The sequence below is a fragment of the Trachypithecus francoisi genome, unplaced genomic scaffold (genome assembly GCF_009764315.1).
Source record: "Trachypithecus francoisi isolate TF-2019V2 unplaced genomic scaffold, Tfra_2.0 Lachesis_group0, whole genome shotgun sequence".
Lineage (NCBI taxonomy): Eukaryota > Metazoa > Chordata > Mammalia > Primates > Cercopithecidae > Trachypithecus > Trachypithecus francoisi.
In genome coordinates this window covers 68,375,166-68,398,942 of record NW_022681453.1, presented here as the reverse complement: position 1 = coordinate 68,398,942, position 23,777 = coordinate 68,375,166, and the positions used below count along the sequence as shown (strand labels likewise).

The 23,777-nt window shown below is 38.9% G+C and overlaps 2 protein-coding genes and 1 long non-coding RNA gene across 3 annotated transcripts; 1 reads left to right on the top strand and 2 right to left on the bottom strand.

Annotated features, from left to right (window-relative positions):
• Window positions 1-1,447: 1,447 nt before the first annotated feature.
• On the bottom strand, window positions 1,448-14,548 carry LOC117083451. Its single transcript, XR_004437088.1, has 3 exons — window positions 14,113-14,548; window positions 4,122-4,175; window positions 1,448-2,317 (listed from the first exon to the last, which is right to left on the bottom strand). It is a non-coding gene; the product is annotated as an uncharacterized LOC117083451 (long non-coding RNA).
• Window positions 14,549-14,625: 77 nt separating this feature from the next.
• On the top strand, window positions 14,626-23,535 carry NDUFB4 (NADH:ubiquinone oxidoreductase subunit B4). Its single transcript, XM_033211103.1, has 3 exons — window positions 14,626-14,879; window positions 19,290-19,436; window positions 23,415-23,535. The coding sequence occupies exons 1-3, from the start codon at window positions 14,700-14,702 to the stop codon at window positions 23,475-23,477; spliced, it is 390 nt and encodes a 129-aa protein (XP_033066994.1). The 5' UTR covers window positions 14,626-14,699; the 3' UTR covers window positions 23,478-23,535.
• LOC117083448 (gap junction alpha-1 protein-like) lies at window positions 20,304-23,351 on the bottom strand. The gene has a single exon (XM_033211102.1). The coding sequence runs from the start codon at window positions 23,132-23,134 to the stop codon at window positions 21,986-21,988; it is 1,149 nt and encodes a 382-aa protein (XP_033066993.1). The 5' UTR covers window positions 23,135-23,351; the 3' UTR covers window positions 20,304-21,985.
• Window positions 23,536-23,777: the final 242 nt, after the last annotated feature.

Below are 23,777 nucleotides of genomic sequence, written 5' to 3'. Positions count from 1 at the left end.
GTAATAATTAAAAAAACAAAAAACAAAAAACTAACCCCTAATTTTAAAAATAGGCTAAGGACTGGAATAGACATTTCTCCAAAGAAGACATACAAATAGCCAACAGGCATATGAAAATGTTCAACATCACTAATCATCAGAGAAATGCAAATCAAACTATAATGAGATACCACCTCACACCTGCTAGGATGGCTGTTATATATATAAAGATAACAAGTGCTGGTAAGGATGTGGAGGAAACTGGAACCCTCATATACTCTTGGTAGGAATGCAAAATGGTGCAGCCACTATGGAAAACAGTGTGAAAGTTCCTAAGAAAATTAAAAATAGAACTACCATATGATCCAGCAATCCCACTTCTGGATATTTATCCAAAAGAATTGAAATTAGAATCCCAAAATGATATTAGTATACCCATGTTCATTGCAGCGCTATTCACAATAGCCAAGATGTGAAAACAACTTAAATGTCCATCAACAGATGAATGGATAAAAAGAAAATGTGGTACATACATACAATGGAATATTATTCAGCCTTAAAAAGGAAATTTGGCAATGTGTAACAGTATAGATGAATCTTGAGGACATTATACTAAGTGAAATAAGTCAGTCACTGAAAGGCAAATATTGCATGACTCCACTTATATGAAATATCTAAGATGAAGTATCTATGATTCAAATTAATAGAATCATAAAATGGTGGCAGCCAGGGCTGGGAGGAAGAGGAAATGAGGAATCACTAACAATGAGCATTGTGTCTCAGTCAAGCAAAATAAATCAGCTCTGGGGAGCTGTTGTACAACCTTGTACCTATAGTCAACAATAATGTATTGTATACTTCAAATTTTGTTAAGAAGGTAGATCTCATGTTAAATGTTATCATGATTTTAAAAAACTGGTTAAATGGAGGGGTAAGAGAGAAAGGAGGGAGAGAAAAGACTCTACAAGAATTCTGGGTCTGTTGCTTAAGCTCCTGGGTGGATACTGATGCCTTACACCGAACTGCAGAATACATTTCAGGGGTAAGAAAGTAAATCCAATTTCGGATATGTAGGAGAAGTGACATCTGGCTCTGTGATGTCATTTGCAAAAATGAAAGTGCCCCCTTTGCCAAAAGCATCTTCCCAAACCTCTTACCATAGTGCTTGAAATTCTCTATTACTCACTTATTTGGCTTGCTTTTTCCAGAAGACTATTTTTAAAATGCTCCTGAGATTATTGATACTTTTGTTACGTGTGATAATAGCACTGTGGTTATGTAGAAAAAAACCTCCTTAACTGTTAAAAATACATGCCAAAGTATTTAATGGATAATATACAACACTGTGAAGGACTGCTTTCAAATAATCCAGCAAAAAGAAAAATGAAGGGTATATGTAGGGGGATGGATAAAACAACATGGACAAAATATTTAAAATGATAAAGCTTGGGAATGAATACAGAGGGTCCATTATACCATTTCCTCTACTTTTGTGTGGGGGAAGTTTCCATAAAAAAAAAAAATAGAAGTTACCCTGGTATTTTTAAAATGCTTTTGGCAGGATATCTTATCCAATTGTCTTTAACACCTGTGAAAGAACAACCACAAAAGTGTGTTTTGAAACTTTGGTTGGGTTTCATATATTTAGAATATTTGGACGAAAAGGAGGCTGGTTCTTTTAAAAAATAGACTTGTAAGGGCTGGATTTTAAAAGAGAGAAGAAACCAAGATTCAGATGTAGAATTTCATATGTTTTTTGCCAGCCATGTGATTCCTTCCACCATTTTCCAGAGCATAAGAAGGCATCTCATGACCCTCCATCATGCCTTACCACGATGGTCAAGGCCTTTGTGTGCCTGCTGTTACTTTATCTCCAAAATGCTCTCTAGGCATCCATTTCAAAGATGAAGGAACTCAGGTTGGAGAGGTCAGGTTTTCTGCCTATAGACCATAGAGTGATCAATTCCAGGGGCATTGGGAGAAGGGCCCAGGTGTGACATTCCATGTATCTGACTCCAAAGTCTGGTATGTTCTACAGCCTTCAGTCTAGTTTGCTGTGGTTGGCCTTAGGTCACCTTGCCATTCCAAGAAGTGGTCATTCACAAACTGGCTTCAGCAGAATTGATTTTCTGGGAATCAGCCTGCTTCTGCTGAGGACGAGCTTAAACCAAGAAAAATTAACAGCATGCCTCCTTGGGCAGGGAGGATAGAGTGACAGAGTTCATAGACTAAGTGAGAACTGTCAGGAAAGCATCGTGTCTGTTTATTCCAAAGCCTTGAGGCATTGACAGGAGTTGACAGGAAGGGTGGAGGTGGGCACAACACCTAGAAGAGCCAACTGGGTGGAAAGCAAAGATAAATGCAACTGTAAAAAAGCATACAATTCCATAAGCAAACATAAAATCCTTTAAAAAGTAGTGTTTCCTCATCTAAGTACTTACTGATGCTTTTTAGAAAACCAACCTTAGGGCTGGGCACAGTGGCTCACACATGTAATCCCAGTGCTTTGGGAGGCCAAGGCGGGTGGATCCTCTGAGGTCAGGAGTTCAAGATGAGCCTGACCAACATGACAAAACTCCATCTCTACTAAAAATATAAAAATTAGCTGGGTGTGGTGGTAGGCGCCTGTAATCCCAACTACTTGGGAGGCTGAGGCAGGAGAGTCACTTGAACCCAGGAGATGGAGGTTGCAGTGACCCAAGATAGAACCACTGGACTCCAGCCTGGGTGACAGAGGGAGACTCTGTCTCAAAAAAAAGCAAACCAACCTTAAAGTCAAGTAAAGGAGATAATTAAGTAAATTATAATTATTTCCTATTGTTGGAGTATTATATGTCCATAGCATAGTTTATGGATGTTATTATCCATAATAAAGATTAGGAAAAACTGTTTATTTAAAAAATTTAAGTGAAAAAGCAGAATATAGAATACATGTAGGATAATTACAATTTTCTAAAACATCCTGTCTGTGGAAAAAAGATTGGAAGAAAAAAATGTCAAAAATATTATGTGATTGTCCTTAGGGCTGACAAAAGTTGGGTTTCAAATATTTTAATTTTTCATTCTATTTTAAAATTTTCCTATAATGAAATGTATTACTTTTGGAATGGAAAAAATGCTTTAAAACCCCCAAAGAACTTCATTTTACTTTTTATCCTTGTTTAATCCAGAGTAATGCTTATAAGAATAAAAGAAGTTAAAGATATTTCATGTTGAGGATTTAAGTATAATTTGGTAAGAACTCTGAGCAAGTGATACTAAATTACGTCTTGGCTGCCCTAAGTTAGCCATATACACATTAAGCAAACCTCATCACTGGGTCTCCATCCCCTTTCCTTGGTCAAGGTGACTATGAAACACTAAGAAGTCTGTTCACCTGGCTGGGCGCAGTGCCTCAAACCTGTAATCCCAGCATTTTGGGAGGCTGAGGTGGGTGGATCATGAGGTCAGGAGTTCAAGACCAGTCTGGTCAACATGGTGGAACCCCCTACTAAAAATACAAAAAATTAGCCAGGTGCAGTGGCAGGCACCCGTAATCCCATCTACTCGGAAGGCTGAGGCAGGAGAATCACTTGAACCCGGGAGGTAGAGGTTGCAGTGAGCTGAGATCGTGCCATTGCACTCTAGCCTGGGTGACAGGCTTTTTTTGAGACTCCATATCAAAAAAAGAAAAAAGAGAGAAAAAAGAACTCTGTTCACCTAAAGACCATACCAATGATGGCAGAATACAGACTCTAGCAATAGGTCTAGCAAAATCTGGTATATTCTACAACCTTCAGTTTAACTTGCTGTGGTTGGCCTTGGGTCACCTTGCCATTCCAAGAAGTGGTCATTCACAAACTGGCTTCCACTGAATTGATTTTCTGGGAATCAGCCTGCTGCTGCTAAGGCCAAGCTTGAACCAAAAGATAGGAGACCTCAGGAGGTTAAATTCACAAGCCAATATTTTTAATTAGCCATCCTTGGTATATTTAACAAGTCACAAGAGTTAGATTTTGTAAATAATAGTCTTTCAGAGGCCAGGCCTGTGCTGCATTTTTAGAAATTCAGAGTCAGCCCAGGCAAAAATTTCAATGATATATTTTACCTGGAGAGAGAACATCTCTCTAAGACTGTTAAATCAAAAGCTATACTACACTCACCCACAATAGCTACAGAATTCCTTGGCAGGGGCTAGTGGTTTCTTCTAGCTGATTCTGAAATTGAAATATTGAATATCTGTCATTTAGGAACATGAAATTCAGCTGCTTTCTTAAAGAAACTTAAACCAACATGGAAGAAAAATATTAAAAGTTTCCTTATAACCTAACCAGCATTATGGCCTGCCATGCACCCCGAGTCCTGGGCCAGTATCTTCAGGAGACATGTGGAGTAAGAAACAGAAATTGTTCTTAAGGAGAGGGAGAAAAAAACAAGTACAAAATTGCCCATAATACCAAATAGAATAAAAGAAGTAGGATGCAAATTTAGGAAAGAGAAAAATCACCTCTACTTGGGGGCCATAAGGGAAGATTTCCAGAGAATGAGGAATTGAAGCAGAGCTTGACAGACATAAGATTTCAGTCAGCCACAGGCAGCAGGGAAGGTACAAGATAACACTGATGGAGGGAAGAATATTATCAAGCAAAAGAAGATATGAAAAAAAAAGATGACATGTTCCAATCCAAATTTCTAAAAATGCAAATGGCCCTATGAACTGAGTACCGGGGAGTCATAGTCTGGCGTATGGCTAGGCTTTGTTTTGCTGGGTATGAACTTAGAACTCTGTGAACTTTGAAAGTCAGGTGGAGGAGGAGGCTGCTTGGCTGGTGGGGCTCCCAGAACAGACTTTTATGGAGTGGGAGAGAAGAGGAATGAGAGCTGTTACTGCTACAGAGATAAGACCTTGGTAGGAAGCAAATAAGAGATACTAAAAAGACATCATTGGGGCATTTTGCTTTATGACTCCCCTCCTCTGTATCCACATAAATCTTTGATCACAATTGACATTACTAGACAATGTGTTAGACTTGAATTTTGAGTGTGTGTGTGTGCGTGTGTGTGTGTGTGTGTGTGTGGTGGGGGGTGTATGTGTGTATGGGTTGAGGGGTGGTGGGTATAAAGTACATCCTGGAGGTGAGAGTGGGATGAAAGCAGAGGCAGCAAGAGGGGTGTAGGCACATTTGGTGAATAGACCTACCTGGAAGTGAAGAAAGGCAACTAGTCATTCATTCATTTGCCACTACTATGTTGTACCAAACACTGTGCTAGTTTCGAGATGCAGTGGATCCAAGTCTGATGTGGTCCTGGTCTTCAAAGAGCCTGCATTCTTGTTGAGGTGGGGGCAGAGATGAACTAAATAATTTAAAAATGCATAATTAGGATTGCAGTTAGTGCTATGAAGGAGAAGCCTACATTGCTATGAAAGTTCGTAGAGGGATTTGACCTTGTTGGTTAGTTAAGGGGCTATAGAATTGAGTTCTGAAGGATGAATAGGAATGTAGAGTGTAGTGTTTAAGGTAGAGCAAAGAGTAAGTGCAAAGGCCCTGTGGAAAGAAGGAACTCAAGACAGGCCAGCACGTCTGAAGCGTAGACAGTGATGAGGAACATGGAGTCAAGCACTGCTGAAGAGACAGGAAGCAGACCACCACTGGGTGTTATAAGTCAGGTAAGGGTTTAATTGGGGGTGACAGGATCATTTATATTTAAGAAGGCCACTCTGGCTGCTGTATGGAAAAGGAATGAGAGTATGACAAGAGTAGATGCATGCAAGAAAATCAACGAAGAGGCTGCTTCTCTCCCCAGGGAAAAGATGATGCTAGGACTATACTTTATCACAAATAAGAAAGCATGACATAGCCTCAGCTAAGAGGATTAACTCTCTTTCATATTAAATTGAAAATGTGCAAGAAAATGTCACCTTACCCTTTGTAGGAAACTTATTGTTCCTTTCAAGTACAAATATGTGCTTATGTAAGTGACTTTAGCAATAAGAACAGATATGTGCTAACACTAGGATGAAAAAACTGTCTCTGAAGAAGTGGAATGCAAAATGTAATATTCATAAGCTTTTGGATGTCTACATGACAGATGTGTTTCTAAGTGTACGGTATATTTTGAGCAGAATTTTTTTTTCTTGGCTGGTTTGTATACAGCACACTGAATGGATAGAGGAAGCAAAGCATTATATATGAGTTACTTTGTCTTTATATACAAACAATTCACAGAGGCATTCCCACTAAAATGCTTCCATTTCACCTTCAATTCATCTTGTATACTCTACTTTTGTTCAAGGAGAAATTAACAAATCACAATGGCATTGGGAGATTATAATACATCTCTATAGATCAAATAGACAAAATGAATAAAGGTATGAGAGATTCAAACCACACAGTTAACAAGCTTGATCTAACCCTGCACTCAATAAATGCGGAATATATATATTCTTTTTAAGCTCACATGGAACTATTATATACATTGACTATGTATGATTACAAGGTAAGTTCATTTTCTAATAACAGAATATACATAATTTTTGTATTTTTCTACATGTATGTTAAATTTCCACAAAATGACTTGTTTTTTAAAAAAGCCAAACGAAACCAGAGCAAACAAAGATAAAGTCTCAAAGAGAGACTCAGCAAATTTCAAAGGAATATCACACCCGTTTCTCTGACAATAATACAATTAAATTAAAATTTAACAATAAAATGGTTTCTGTTAAAAAACAAAGTAGACAATCCTCTAGCAGAATGGATGAAGGAAAAAGTAATAATATTAGAAGTAAAGGGAGGAACATAATTATAAAGAAAAGCAATTTCAGAAAGGAAAAAATGCATTTCTAAAGAATTTGTGACTTAAGAAAAAATCATAAGGAAACTATCAAATACTCAGAACTGTATACCAATGAAAATGATAATAACTTGTGGAGATGTAATTAAATGAAATGTACAGAATAATATGCATGTATTATAAAACATAAAAACAAAAATGAACAAGATAAGCATCCAGTTTAAAAATCTGGAAGAAAGACATTAGAGTAAGTGCAAGAAAAGCAGAAGAGAGGAAAAATTATTGATTAGAAATGATTAACTAAATAAAAATGGAATCCCAATCAAAGTTCCAGCAATTTACTTTGTGGATATCAACGATCTGACTCTAAGGTTTATATGCAGCAGCAAAAGACACAGAATAGCCAACACTATATAAATAAATAAATACTGGGCCAAAGACCTTAACAGACACCTCATCAAAGAAGACACACAGATGACAAACACATGAAAAGATGCATCATGTCATGTGCCATCAGGAAAATGCAAATTGAAACAACAATGAGCCACCCCTATACACCTATTAGAATTGTCAAAATCAGAACACTGACAACATCAAATGCTGGAGAGAATGTGGAGCAACAGGAATGCTCATTCATTGCTTTTGGGAATGCAAAATGGTACAGCCACTTTGGAAGACAGTTTGATGCTTTCTTATAAAACTAAATATACTTTTTTTTTTTTTTTGAGATAAATTCTGACTCTGTCACCCAGACTGGAGTGCAGTGGTGTGATCTCAGCTCACTGCAACCTCTGCCTCCCGGGTTCAAACCAACCTTGTGCCTCAGTCTCCCGAGTAGCCAGGATTATAGGCACCCACCACTATGCCTGGCTGATTTTTGTATTTTTAGTAGAGAAGGGGTTTCACCATGTTGGCCAGGCTGGTCTCAAACTCCTGACCTCAGGTGATCCACCTGCCTTGGCCTCCCAAAGTACTGGGATTACAGGCGTGAGCCACTGTGCCCAGCGAAAACTAAACATATTCTTACCATACAATTCACCAATTATTCTACTTGGTATTTACCTAAAGGAGTTGAAAGCTTATATCCACACTAAAACCTGAATGTGGATGTTTATAGTAGCTTTATTCATAATTACCCAAACTTAGAAGCCACCAAGATGTCCTTCAGTAGGTGAATGGATGAATAAATTCTGATACCTGAAGACAATAGAATGTTACCCAGCCCTAAAAAGAAATGAGCTATCAAGCCATGAAAAGATATGAAGGAGCCTTAAATGCATATTTCTAAGTGAAAGAAGACAATCTGAAAAGGCCAGATACTGTAGGATTCCAACTATTGACATTCTAGAAAAGGCAAGATTATGGAAAGAGAAAAAGATCAGTGGTTGCCAGAGGTTGGTGAGAAGGTGAGAGGAAGGTTAAATATGCAGAGCACGGGTAATTTTTAGGGCAGGGAAAATAAGCTGTATGATACTATAACATTGGATATGTGTCACTATAGGTTTGTCCAATACATAGAATGTGCAACACCAAGAGTGAACCACAACGTAAACTATGGACTTTGGGTAATAATGATGTCAATGTTGGTTCATCAACTGTAACAAATATACTACTCTGGTGGAGGATGTTGATAATGGGGGAGGCTATCTATTTGAGGGCGCAGGTGGTATACGGACCTGTATCTTCCTCTTAATTTTGCTGTGAAACTAAAACTGCTCTAAAAAATAAAATCTTAAAATGATTTCTATTAAAAGAAAAGGTAGACAATCCTCTAGCAGAATGGATGAAGGAAAAAGCAATAATATTAGAAGTAAAGGGAGGAACATAATTATAAAGACAGTGGAGATTGAAAAAATTCATAGGATGAGGTCAGAAACTCTATGGCAGTACATTTAAAACAAGATATTTGAGAAAATATAAATTATCAAAATCAATTCAAGAAGAAAGAGAAAAACTGAACAAACCAACAACCATTACAGAAATTAAAATGATAGCCAAAAATCTCCCCTGCAAAAAACATTGAAGGCCCAGATAGTTATACAAGTTAATTCACCAAGCTTTCATCAAATAGATAGTCCCTATCTTACACAAACTGTTTTGGAGAGTTAAAAAAAGAAAAAAAAAAAAAAAAAAGAGAGAGAAATCTATCTAACTCATTTCATGTAAATATGCTACCCCCATTAAAAAAGAAGGAAGTATATCCCATGTATTCATGTAAATACAACAAAACTAGACAAGAACAAAATAAGCTAAAAAAAACTTTTAGAGCCAATTCACCTATAAACATAAATGACAAAATTTGAAGTAAAATACCAACAAATGTAATTCATCAGCATATTAAGAAACATACATCATGGCCATGACATAGGGTTAATTCCAGAATGCAAAACAACTCCACCTCAGAACAACTTACCAAGGTTATCTGCCTTTTTAATAGACTAATAGAGAAGAAAACAGATAATAGATCTTAAAAATGTTGAAATAGCATTTGATCAATTAAACATCCATACATGATTTAAAAAAAAAAAAAAAAAAAAAAACCTTTTGCCAAGGAATATAAGGGAATTTTCTTAACCCAATAAAGGGTTTCTGTCAAAACTTATAGTAAGCATCATATATGATGGTGAAATATCAGATGATATTCTATTAGAGTTGGGAACAAGATAGGAGACCCCCTATTTCCACTATTATGCAACATTGTACTACAGGTCGTCCTAGAGAATGCAATAGGAGAGAGACAGAAAATAAGTTTAAGACTTGGAAAAGAAAAGGCAAGACTGCTATTTGCACGAGATATGACTGACTACATAGACGAATCCTAAGGAATGTAAAGAAAAGCTAACAGGACTAATAAAAATTTTAACAAGGTTACTGATTTCAAGATAAGCATATAAAAATCAATAATATTCCCATATCCCAGCAATAACCAACTGGAAGATGTAATTGGAAAAGTAAACAATAGCGGCAATAAAAATCTATTACTGTATTAAAGAGGCAAGAGTTATTTATGGAGAAAGTTACAAAACATGATTGAAGGATGTGAAAGGAGATCTGACTAATGATCACGATGGGAAGATATAATATTTACAAAGATGTCTATTCTCTCCAAGTCAAGCTATAAATTTAGTGCAATTCCAATAAAAATCTCAATGGATTTTTTCATAGGACTTGATAACTTAATTCTAAAATTCATCTGAAAGAGAAGAGGAACAAATGTAACTTAGACAATTTTGAACTATAATAAAACAGAGGGATTTGCCCCATGAAATAACAAGACATTACAAAGCCATAGTAAAAACATATAGAAAGTAACACATGTTTGTCATGGATAGACCTTGTAGTCTCAAAGTGCCTGCTGGATACATTACCACGTAGGAAGTAGTCCTAGATGGGTCTTTTCTAAATATCATAAACTTCTGTGACTTAGGTGTACCTGTTGGGTGGAAACAGTTGTATGCTTATTCATGAGTTGGATCAGGACAGTGCCCAAGTCAACAGAACTACAGAGGAGTTGGATACAATGAAAGCCAATCTCCCATGTGGTGCTTTGGGGGCAATCTAGACTGAAGTGTCAAACTGACCCAGTAATGTCTTCTTTTGGAGGAAGAGTAAGTGCTAGGTAAACAAATACAAAGTGGGTTATCAAGCTCAAATAGGACCCTGAAAACCCTAAAATATTGTTCTTATTCTCCCTTAGGGCTGCTGTTCATTCCAATATTGGGAGGCAAGGTCCCAGGTTGGCTATACAACCAAACAGATGACTGTCCTTGCTACCCCATGTTCCTGGATCTTCTTGCCAATTAAATTAATTCACATAGCACTCTGTGTATCTTCCTTGCAGCCTTAATAAGACTAACAGGAAGATCCAGGTTTGAGGAAGATCCAGGTAAGCTTCTTTAAGAAAAATTACACAAAATTACAAACACCATTAGATATAAATGAGAAAAATCACAATAAATTACAAATTTAAAACATAAACATCACAAAATGAAATATATAAAAGAAATAATAAAATATTTATATTAATTTTCTGATATACCTCTATGTTTTTTCCTATGTATTTTGACTGCATACACTTTGTTTACCTCTTCAGATGGCAAGCTTGTTGTAATACTGTATTCTATAGAGGAAAAAGCAAGATAATACAGTGCCTTCTGGATTCACCTTTCTTACAGTTTCTATATCCACCTGTTCCCCAAAACGCTGCCCTGTCAACATAACTCAACCACCCCTTCCCATCTACATTCCTTCTTCACTTCACCACATCATCCTCCTTCTTCCAGCCAAACACAGGTACATATACTTTGTCCTTGTAACCCATGACCTGATAAATTCTATTAGGAGGTTTCTTAGGAAGTAAAAGGCTTCAAAACAGGAAATATTCATTGATGAAATGACAACTTGTGAAATTTTTCCCCACTTAAATTGTCCAGTCTTTTAACCTTAGGGCCTATACTCACTTCTATCAAAATCCTGGTCATTCATTTGGAAATAGCCCTCAAATGCAACTGAAATCTATTGCAAATTAAAATCGCAAATTTGCAAAAGATGTGGAATTTCATGACCTTGAAATTGATGTTAGTAAACTGCTGGATCCACATGCAAAGTCATTAATAAAGGAGGACTTCACAGAGTTGGACCAGATAACAAATGAAAAAGAGAAAATCAATGAGAACGATGTTGACATCAACACATCAAAAGGAAATAATCTGATTTCAAAGGATTAAGAGAGGACTTCGGGAAAACTAGATAAACATCTCCAAAACGTCTGCAAATAAGACCCTGCTGCAAAAATCAAATGCACAGTGAAGGACAATGAGCCATATAAAAAATTATGTCCCTCCTCCAAAACATTTGAGTTCCCAGAATTAGCACATACTTGCAACTGTAACCTAACGTGTTAAATATAAGATAAATTCATTTTTATAAGTTTTGGTTGAATTTTTTTCAATATAAAGTTCAAATCAAGTCTTTTTCTTTCACTCTTTCACTATGGAATCTACGTCTCTATTTTTAATGGATTCACTCTAAGAGGGTCTTTTCTGGTACCAGTTATCTCTGGAAAAGAAAGACCTTTTGTACTCATCTCTGTTTTACAAGCCTGCAATATATTTTAATACCACCACTCCCCCACTGGAAATTGTAAAAAATACAGACTCTTGGGTTCCTCTGCCATACCAGTTTTGAATCTCCAGGTGGAGGACACGAATTAGGAGTTTTTAAAAAATTCCATTATTTTAATTTACTAATTATTTTGACTTCACTATTATTATTATTATTTTTAGAGGTGCAGTCTCATTATGTTGCCTAGGCTGGACTTAAACTTCCGGGATCAAGGGATCTTCTGGCGTCCAGTAGCTGGGACTGCAGGTACATGCTACCACACCTGGCTAAACTCCCTATTTTTAACACTCATCATAAGCAATCCTCGTGATAATCAGGCAAGTGTGGTAATAGCTACTTTAACTCATCCAAAGCTTTCTCTCTTTATAGTAACCTTAAGAAATCTTCTTTAACCTAGTCAGCTGGTTTTGAGGTAGGAGGTAGGACTCGGACACCGAACCAAATTGAGCACTAGCCTAAACAGGTCGGAGGTGGAAGCCGCTTTCCATCAGATAGGCACAGCAGTGTGTCAGTTCATCATTGCCATGGCAACACCCGGGAGTTACCACCCCTTTCCAGGGCAATGACCTGATGACCCAAAAGTTACTACCCCTTGCCTAGAAATGTCTGCATCAACTGCCTCTTTTTTTTTTTTTTGAGACGGAGTCTCGCTGTGTAGCCCAGGCTGGAGTGCAGTGGTGCTATCTCGGCTCACTGCAAGCTCCGCCTCCCGGGTTCACACCATTCCCCCGCCTCAGCCTCCCGAGTAGCTGGGACTACAGGCTACCACGCCCGGCTAATTTTTCGTATTTTTAGTAGAGACAGGGTTTCACCGTGTTAGACAGGATGGTCTCCATCTCCTGACCTCGTGATCCGCCCGCCTTGGCCTCCCAAAGTGCTGGGATTACAGGCGTGAGCCACCGTGCCCTGCGAAACTGCCTCTTAATCTGCATGTTATTAAAAGTGGTAATAAATGTGGGTATAGATGTTACTGAAAGCTGGTCTGAGCTGGTGCTTTCTGCCTATGAGGTGGCTCTGCTCTACAGGAGCAGTCACGGCTGTGACACCACCAAAGCTGGAACACCGCCTCTTCAATAAAATGGTTTTCTTCTACCTCCGGGTTGCCCTTGAATTCTTTCCTGGGCAAAGCCAAGTACCCTGGCTGCCTAAGCCCCACTTTGGAGCTCGCCTGCACCGCCTCAGTTCGTACTCGCTGGACTCATTCCTTTATCCTTTTGTTGTTTTTACATGCTCTCCTTCCTAGATGAGTGTCTAATCTACACAGCTTTCTGAAACTTTATGTAGTCTTTAGAATTTTATAACCTGCTCCTGCTTTTCACATCGTATTATTGTCTTAATATTTCAAAACACCTTTGAACAAGTCAGAATTTCCTTTTTTTTCTCCTTTAAAATTGAGTCTGAGTAACTCGTCTTGTGTTCATTTATTCTACATTCCCTCAGCCTGCATTCTCAAGAGTCCATTTTGCTCTATATTCATCTGGACATTAGACTACTTTGCAAATATTACCATTTCTGCCCGTTCTTTCTGTACTGCTTGATTGTCAGCACCTGGAAGACAAACACCTCATCTTCCATTTTGTCTGGATTTCCCCCACTGAGCCTAGAAGACTGACTTAACACTGACTAGTGTGCTGTGTGCTTCACGCGGTGGGTGCTTAATAAACATTTTAACACAGTATTAAAATGTTGAATAAATATGACAGCAGTGCTGCTTCTCATCATTTCAAACGCCAACACTTTCTAGGTCCCTTTTCTAGCAACCATTTCCCAACATACCTACATGCCCCCAGACATTTCAGCCAAGCTGGGCTCTCTTTTGATCCATCTTTCTTTGCCCGAGTTATGGAAACATTGTTTACATTTTTTCCCCTGAGGAGGGAAACCCAAAGACCCTGCTGTGAAACTTGAAGTTGCTTTTTTTCTGTTTGGTAATTGGGGGAGAGGGAAGGACAGCAAGGATAGAGAAGGTTTTATTTCTGATTACTTCAGTTTTCGCCCCAGATTGTCTTTTACAATAAGATACAATGCCCCTATGAGTATTTTCATACCTGTAAAGATGTTTTTAATTCTTTGCATCTGAAGAGTGCTAAGGATTTTAGGCAAGAGGTTTTAGTATTTTAACTAAGATATTTCCTCATGAGCTTTATTCAATACCTCATTTTCTTCCTGACCTTCTATAGTCAGTCAGGCAACATTTCTCTTATAACATCATTTTTCCTATTAATCATTATTTCTTACCTGTGAAAAATAAGCTTACACTTAATGTTGTATGAATCTAGCAATGGTAACGTACAGAAAAGCTTATTCTCTTCTTCTTGGGTAGGGAATTCTGTTTTGCTTAATCTATTTGTTAGCTTATTTAATCCTCACAACTTTGCTAGGTGGACAGGAGTCATTATCTCCAGGATAATGTAAAGGAAACTCAGAGACGTTAAGTGACTTATCCAAGTGACACAGCACTGTTAGACCCACACTGAAAACCCGGACTTCTGACTCCACAGCTAGTCCCACACAGCTCAACTTTACATAATAAGCCCTGGTTATGTCAATAGAGACAAGGCTGCTAGGAAGAACAGCCGAGTGACAGATGAATAGGTAGGGAGCGGCGGTGGGGCAGGGCGCACTGTGAGAAGAGCACTTCGCGCATGAACATATCACTGAGCGAACGCGGCCGGGTTCAGGAAGGTAGGAGAAAGAGGCGGAGCTCCTTGTTAACGCCCTCGCCAACCTCTGCTAACGCGCAGGCGCACTTCCCGAAGCTGAAGGTGAGCATAGACAAAGGGCCTGAGAATCGCGCAGGCGCAGTTGTGCCCTGGGTCGCCAAGATGTCGTTCTCAAACTATAAGTCGTCGCGCCTGGCCGCTCTGCCCGAGACCCTCGACCCAGCTGAATATGACACATCTCCGGAAACCCGGCGGGCGCAAGCCGAGCGGTTGGCCATAAGAGCCCGGCTGAAACGAGAGTACCTGCTTCAGTACAACGATCCCAACCGCCGAGGGCTCATCGTGAGTGCGGGGCCTGCCGGGCGGGAATAGGGTCCGAGTCCTGGGAGAGACCGAGAGAGACCACGCAATGGGTCGGCCACCGCTCCCGATCAGTATCGCAGACGCAGGTCTTCTTCAAGGCCTAGCCAACTCACTACCCTTTTACCTTTGCCAGAGCTTGGCCCTCGAGAGGACCGGCTCTGGAGTCAGACCTGGCTCGGTTTGAATCCTTGACCACTTCCTGCCTGCGTGACCTTAAGAAAGTTACTCACTCTGCTTATCCTCGATTTTCTGTGTGCAAAATGGGCGTAATATAGTGCTTACTCTTTTTCAGGCTGTTAGGATTAAATGAGATAGAGCATGTGACTGGCCTAGCACAGTGCCTAGTTCGTAAGGCGTGTTCAGAAAATGTTACTATATATATATGTATATGCATATATATATAAAAAATTTTAAAGAGCTGGTGTTTACTTTTCAGTTCACACCTCATAGGGATACTGCTCTCTCCTGATGGGAATACAGTGATTCCTTCAGCCTGCATCTTTTAAAGACCCTGCAGCTTGTTGAAGTTCTAGGCTTTGGAGTCAGAACCCAAAGCACTACTCATTGGCTAAGTCTGTTACTTTGGGCAACTTTAACTCCTCTGAATTATAGTTTCCTGATTTCATATATAAATGATGTGCATTCTTTATAGAATTATGAGGTTAAATAAGATAGTCTGTGTAACATTCCCAGCACATAATATATGCCCAGTAAACTGGTAATTAACAGGTATGCTTCTATCAGATAGTTTTCTATACGGGAGCTAAGTAGGTCAAATACGATGTTAACAGAACAGAACATTTCCCACACGTTGCATTGGTGTTTTGGAATTTTGGGAAGTTATGAGGATTGAATGAAAGTTACAATGTGCCAGGCACTATGGTAAACTTTACATATCACAACTATTTGGATAATTAAGCTCTACTACTGTCCCCATTTTACAGATGAGAAGACAACATGGGAAGGACAAGTAGATCATATAGAGGTGCCCCTTTAGCAGGTGATAGAGCAAAATTCTAACCCTGGTTTGTGTAACCCACAGCGTCTGCTTTTAACTAGTTGGCTGTACTGCCTCCAGCCAGAACCTTGTTAACTTGGGAAGAGGGTGCAGAAAGACACATTTATTACAAACTCACATAATTGGGTTTGATGTGTTAGTGTGATGCATTAAAAGAGAATAAGGCCTCAGTCAGACCTGAAATTGAAACCAAGATCTTCTATCTTCTAGCTATATGCCTCAGGGTAGTTTCAATTTTCTCATGTGTAAATAGAGGTAATACTACCAGTCTCTTTGGTTTTGTTGATGAAATGAGTGTGTGGCACTATCATTTATTAATCAATACATGTAAATTGTCTTGCCTAATTTTTTTTTTTTCTTGAGAGAGGATCTTACTCTGTCACCCAGGCTGGAGTGCAGTCGTGCGATCTCGGCTCACTGCAACCTCTGCCTCCTGGGCTCAATCTGTCCTCCCACCTCAGCCTTCCAAGTAGCTGGGACCACAGATATGCGCCACCATGTCCGGTTAATTTTTTGTATTTTTTATAGAGATGGAGTTTCATCATGTTGCCCAGGCTGGTCTTGAACTCCTGAGCTCAAGTGATCCTCCTGCCTCTACCTCTCAGAGTGCTGGGATTACAGACTTGAGCCACTGCGCCCGGCCATCTTGCCTAATCTTTAAGAATGATTGATTGAATCAGTAAATAATTGCTCAGGGTCTATTATGGCCCTATTTTACATGCCAAGATAACAATGGAGATCAAAACAGGCAAAAATTCCTGTCCTTGTAGAATGAACTTTCTAGTAGGGGAGACAAGAAACAAGTTAAACAATTAAAATCATTTAACATATTAGGTAGTGGTAAATGATTAAAAAAAAAATAAAGCAGGGGAGATTTGGAGTGTGAGTGAGTAGTAGGGGAGGGAGGTAGCTACAGTCTTAGTTAGGCTCAGGGAAGGCCTCTGTTTGAAGGTGACATCTGAATAAAGATCTGAAAGAAGTGGGGTGAGGGACCTAGCTCTCTAGGAAAGCAGCATCAGGGAACAGCAAGTGCAAGGGCCCTTAGGCAGGAGAGTGTCAGGTTAATTGAAAAACACTGGAGAGACCATTGTGATTAAAGTGGAGAAAGGTGAGGGCAGAGTGGGACAAGATCACACCAGGCCTCGTAGGTCATTGTAAGGACTTTACTGAATAGAGAATTTCGTGATCTGGACTTAACAAGTTCTCTGGCTGCTTAGTTGAGAATTGACTATGGGGGAAAGGACAGGATCAGGGAGACTAGGAGGCTTTTGTAGTAATACAATCTGTTGATAGTGGCTACCAGGGTGGTGGCAGAAGGCAGTGAGAAATGGTAGATTCTGGGTGTATTTTAAAAGTAGAGCCAACCAAGTTTGCTGATAGACTGGATGTGGTGTATGAAAGAGGAGTCAAGGATGACTCTGAGGTTTTTGACCTAAGTGATTTTAAGAATGAAGTTGCCTTTTACTAAGAAACACAGGAATGTCAGAGGAGAAGGTATGGAGGTGGAGTAGACTATTGGGAAATCAGTTTGGGATATGTGACATTTTAGACGCCTGATAGACCGTATGTCAGAGTTGAGCAGTTGGTTGGATATTGAGTCTGGAGTTCAGGGTAGAGTTACAGGGCTGGAGGTAAAACGTTGGGAATCATCAGCCTTTAGATAGATTATTTAAAGATTATTTACTCCCTTGACATTGTCAAGGGAGTAAATGTAGATAGGAAAGACCAGCAAGGTCCGAGGTCCAATATTAAGAGATTGGGGAGATGTGGAGGAAAAGAGCAAAGAGATGAAGAGAAAATGGCCATAGAGTTGGCAGGAAATCCAAACAGGTGTGGGCCTGGAAGTCAAGTGAAGAAATGATTTCCAGGAGTTTTCACCATGTCAGATGCTACTGAGAGTCCATTGGACTTTTAGTGATGTCAGAGGAGGAAAACTCTTCCTAGTGTGTCTTTTGGAACCTCTCTTAATAACATTACTGGGCTTAATGAACTATGGTCATGGGGCAATTGGTATTTTTATGAAATGAAATGTCTGTTTCTGGAAGACAGATCTGGCAGATATTAAAGCACAGAGAAGTGACTAGCAGATTGAGAAGTCTGCCATTTGATAGTCATTCAAATACATTTATAGCAGAAAGGATGTAAAAATAGATGCATTAATCCTTTCAGCTATTGAGCTTTAACATCCTCTTGGACCTACATCTGTGTCTTTACCCTCTTTCTTCTTGTTGGCAGTATAGGCATAATAATAAACAATGCTGCAGAAAACCTGCATGTGCTTTCATTTTAATGTGGTATGATAACATCAATAGTTTCTAGAAGAGCAGAAGATATTTTGGGACTTTGTATCTAGTAGTGAGTGCTTACACCCTTGAGGAATTTCAGTCTGACTGAAAGGAACCAGGAGCATTTCCATTATAAGGTTTTTTTGTTTTTGAAACTTCTGAGCTGCAGCTGATTATCTCAGAGTAAAATTTAGTTTGAAATATGACTGTGAAATTATTTTAGTTCTACAAATCATGACTTCTTGATGTTGGTTAGGACCTTGAATATGCATGTTATATACTAAAGTCTTAAAGCTGATTTTATTTGCTTATTTTTATCTGTCAGTTAATTGGGGAGACTAATTTTGTAAAATCACTTGGGCATTTAGCTAATTAAATTTAATTATGTTTTTGCGGGTAGATTTGCTGTTCATGGATAGTTATTCTAGTATAAATATATGAAAATGGACAATTATTTTCTTAACCAAGACAGTCTGATTATTTTTCTTTAACAACTTTGACCTTTCTACAAAACTTTTAATAGTGTGAAATGTCTGAATTAATGCTTTTAAAATATCAGTCAAGTCAGCTTAAAAAACTTACAGTTCAGCTAGCCTACCCCCTCCTTCATTTTCCTACAGCTTATTTGTAGCCTGGAAAGACTATTTTGGTAATAGCATTAGAAAGGATCCTGGAAACAAAATACAAAGCATGGTAGAGCATATGAAATCTGTTTCTCTTCATTGGGAATACTGCGTAGTTCTGATGGTCACACTTGACAATGAAGCTAAAAACAGTCCAGAGAAGAATAGATAAAAATGACAAAGGAGAAAAAGTGGCTTCTGTGACAGTTTAAAGATTAGGATTCTTAAGTAAATAGAAAGCTAATTGGTGATATGAGCCTTCTACATACTGGAGGATTTGAACACGACCATCAGAATTCAAAAAACACCAGAAATGAAAGATCTTTCCTGAAACTGTTTAGGAGTATTCATGATATACCCTTAACTGTTCTAGAGAACAAAATGTGTCTGTGCTCCTTCACAGAAGTCCCTATGAATTTGTTTCTCAATGTGATCTATAGCTTTTTGTTTTCATTAATTTTAGGAAAATCCTGCCTTGCTTCGTTGGACCTATGCAAGAACAACAAATGTCTATCCTAATTTCAGACCCACTCCTAAAAACTCACTCATGGGAGCTCTGTTTGGAATCGGGCCCCTCATCTTACTGTATTGTATTATCAAGACTGACAGGGTAAGTATTCAGACCAGATGTTTAGTATTTGAGTGACAGGTCCCTCGCTAGGGCCCAGCTGCAGCTCCTTCTCCACCAGTGCCCCTCCCACCTTGGGGCTGTACGCTGCCTTCCCTTCCTCTCTTCTTTCATCTTTATTCCTTTCCAGCAGGAGTTAAAACAAAGTTTTCAGTTACCTTTGTCTATTTTTCTTAGTTCATTTGTTTTTAAAAAGGATGATGTTTATTGGGTGAAGTATTAGCAGAATACATGAAATCATTTAGTGCGTTTCCTGTTTGTGTGAATTCTGTTTACGTTGGTCACATTTTGCAAATTAATGTTAAAACCTATTAGTACTCTAGGAACAGAGAAGCACAAGCTGCCTGTGGGGAATAGCTGCCGTCAGCAGCCTGGGTATATGATTGTAGAGAAAGTCAAGCTGATCTTTGGCACCAAACTGTTCCACATCTGGTACTAAAGCCTGAGCTGCAGCCCCCAGGCTTGTGTTGCCACTGGAGCCCACTCGTCTAGCTTTGTCTTTAACTGGCCCATCTGCTTTCCCATTAGTCGTGTATTTTGATTATCTGGTAAATGATCTACTTAGCAGAAAGGTAGTCCACACTTTCCCAGAAAGTGTTTGCATTTTGCTTTCAGTGTATGCTTTTAAGTGGGATAATATATTTCTAATGACTAAAATGTGAGTAAGATGTTTTTGAATAGGAGCATTTTCTTACTGTTTCTTTAGTTCCTTAGATTACTATTTCTTCGCACACTCCCTGGGCTTTAGACAGTGGGATTGCAATTAGGTTTGGAGTGTTTCATTCTCTTTGTCAGTTGTACATGGGTTGTGCCAAAATGCGGTTTTTCTTGTCTTTTTTATTATTATTATTTTTATCTTTATACTAAATTAAAACTTTATTGAATAAAGAACAGTCTCCAGAACACATGATCTGATGGACTAGGTCTACATTACATGCAATGAAGCTGAAACATGACTGTAGTTTAACATGGAATGTCAAACAAATTAGTAATTTTCATTGTACAAAACTGTTTATGTAGCTGACATGCAAGAAGTGTCATACTCAGCATTTTCACCAATCGTCTGTGATGAGTTTTAAAGAAGGCATTTGGAGAAACTGGTAGATGTCTTCAGCATATAGTTCAAATAAATTAGTTATATGCATACTACTGAATCCTCTTTCAGCCTCTCTTGCTTCCAAATAAAATCTTAGTGCAAACATCAAAGTTGCTGGTCACTCCAAAAGACTGTCAAACTCATAATAGAATACAAGTTTTGAATTACTGTGTATTAAGTAGGGCAAACCCAAGAATGCCAGTTACTGCAAAATTCATTTAGGCACATTTAATAGTCCACTCTAAGCATTTTTTCTAAGTCTCTCTCATTAATGACTAAAGCTTGTTTACAGTACTAAAATTCTATCATTCAAGCATCAATGATTACATTTCAGAAAAAGGAAATCATTCATTTCAGTAATAGCATTACTGCTATATCCTAAAATAAAGAGAGAAAATAAAGAATCATAATTAACAAAACCAGTATCCATAATAGGATACACAGGGAAAAACATTTTAGGAGAAAAACAAAGTGTGCTTTACTTGCCACAGCAGGAATTATATAATGTAAACACCATATTGGCCCACACCACAAAAATCCACGAGAAAGGTTCAAATTTGAACACTGTATGTGCATTATTTTCAAATCTTGCTTGTGAGTTTATACTGTATCTGCTTGTACCAATACATGACAAACAAAAGAAGCTCTTCCACACACATACAAGTGATTGTTAAATATTAAGCATGGCTTGATTCCCTGACTCTAGCTTAAAAAAAAAGTTAAGTGACATCCCAACTGTCTTAAAAATGTTTATTACAGAAACCATTAAATGAATGTGAGTAAGAATATACGTATAACGCTGAGATTTGCAAATGCATGGAAAATCTTATTCTGTGGGCCTTGTCTGAATTTTAAACTGATACCAAGAATAGAAAAAATAGTAGCATAAGTCCATTGACACCTGGAGGGTCAGGCCTAGAAAGCTTACCTTCAAAGTGCAAATTTTAACAATGGAATGTTTTAGCAGGGACTTAAGGACAATCCTCTGTCTTTTTCCTGTTGAAAAGACGTAAGAGGTTCAGGAAGTATTTATTCCTGGCCAGAATTATTTCAGTTTCTTGGTAAAACAATATTTAGCCACAATTACCACCCACTCATTCACATACACAGAACCATTCTTAGGGGTGTTTGTGGGGAGAAAAAGCCCTTATCTATGTATCACCTAAAGGAACTCTTATTTATAAAATCTAAGTTCTTTGAATCCACTACTTTAAATACCAACATGCACCTCTCTTATCCCCTCCCTCTCCACCCATCTACCCCTGACACCCCCGGTGAACCTAGGTATTCTAATGTCTTTGTGTTTTCTAAGCCTCATGAATAAGGCTGTTGAGTACCACCTCCACTGGATCAAAATTAACACCTGGTGCACTTTATACAGCACCTTTTTTCTTCTCCACAATTGAGTGGAATCTTGATGCTTTCAAGCTTCTATCTAGATCTCCAGGTCATCAGGCCGAGGTCTGCTGCTGGCACGACTGCTGGCTCTGCTTGAAGGTCGCTGGTCCACAATGGCTAGTGGCTGTAGTTCATGTCCAGCAGCTAGTTTTTTAGAATTCTGGTTATCATCAGGGAAATCAAAAGGCTGTGCATGGGAGTTAGAGATGGTGCTTCCTGCCTGCCCCATTCGATTTTGTTCAGCACTGTAATTAGCCCAGTTTTGCTCACTTGCTTGCTTGTTGTAATTGCGGCAAGAAGAATTGTTTCTGTCGCCAGTAACCAGCTTGTACCCAGGAGGAGACATAGGCGACAGGGGAGCAGTTGGTGAGGAGCAGCCATTGAAATAAGCATATTTTTGAGACCTACAGTCTTTGGTGGGGCTCAGTGCGCCACTGGTCGCATGGTAAGGGTCGCTCTTTTCCTTAACCCGATCCTTAACGCCCTTGAAGAAAACATAGAAGAGTTCAATGATATTCAAGGCCAGGGACACCAAGGACACCACCAGCATGAAGATGATGAAGATGGTTTTCTCCGTGGGGCGAGAGAGGAAACAGTCCACCTGATGTGGGCAGGGATCTCTTTTGCAAGTGTAAACAGCACTCAGGCTGAATCCATAGATGTACCACTGGATCAGCAAGAAGGCCACCTCAAAGATAGACTTGAAGAGGATACTGATGATGTAGGTCCGCAGCAACCCCCCTCGCATTTTCACCTTACCATGCTCTTCAATACCATACTTGAACTTCTTTATCTCAATCTGCTTCAAGTGCATCTCCACATTGACACCATCTGTTTGGGCAACCTTGAGTTCCTCCTCTTTCTTGTTCAGTTTCTCTTCCTTTCGCATCACATAGAACACATGAGCCAGGTACAAGAGTGTGGGTACAGACACAAATATGATCTGCAGGACCCAGAAGCACACATGAGAGATTGGGAAAGACTTGTCATAGCAGACGTTTTCACAACCAGGTTGTTGAGTGTTACAACGAAAGGCAGACTGCTCATCTCCCCAGGCTGACTCAACCGCTGTCCCCAGTAGCAGGATTCGGAAAATGAAAAGTACTGACAGCCACACCTTCCCTCCAGCAGTTGAGTAGGCTTGAACCTTGTCAAGGAGTTTGCCTAAGGCGCTCCAGTCACCCATGTTGCCTGGGCACCACTCTTTTTCTTAAAAGAAGTGAAGTCACGCCAAGTGATTGAACTCCTTGGAGGATGAAGTAAAATGAAAAGGCAAGTTCAGGCACTCAGACCTGTCTATTTAAAGTTTAAAACTCCGCTGCAGTTTGGTACTTTCCTCACGCCTTCCCCCTAATGAAAGAAAAGTGCTGATACCTCGTAAAAGCTTTTTTATTGTTTATTTTTATCTAATATTGCCAACTGGCAGAATATATTGTTTTTAATGTACTTTTTTTCTGTCTATACAGGATAGGAAAGAAAAACTTATCCGGGAAGGAAAATTGGATCGAACATTTCAGCTCTCACGTTAAGTCTGGCAATGATGACTATATGTATTCCTACCTAAATAAATCATCTATTAATCATTAAGTAGTAGTTTCTCTTTCTTAGTATTACCTTGATTCAATGTTAAAAACGTATTAACACCCTAACAACACAGAAGCAGAAGCGGCCTGTGTTGGGAATCACTGCTGTCAAAGTGACAGCAAACATTTGCTGGACCTTGAATGAATGAACATAAATCTCTTTCCTCATTAAACTGTGAGCTCTTAGAGTACAGATTCTACAATCAGTTGTTCAACAAGCAAGTGTTAGCTATGAGCCAGGCATTA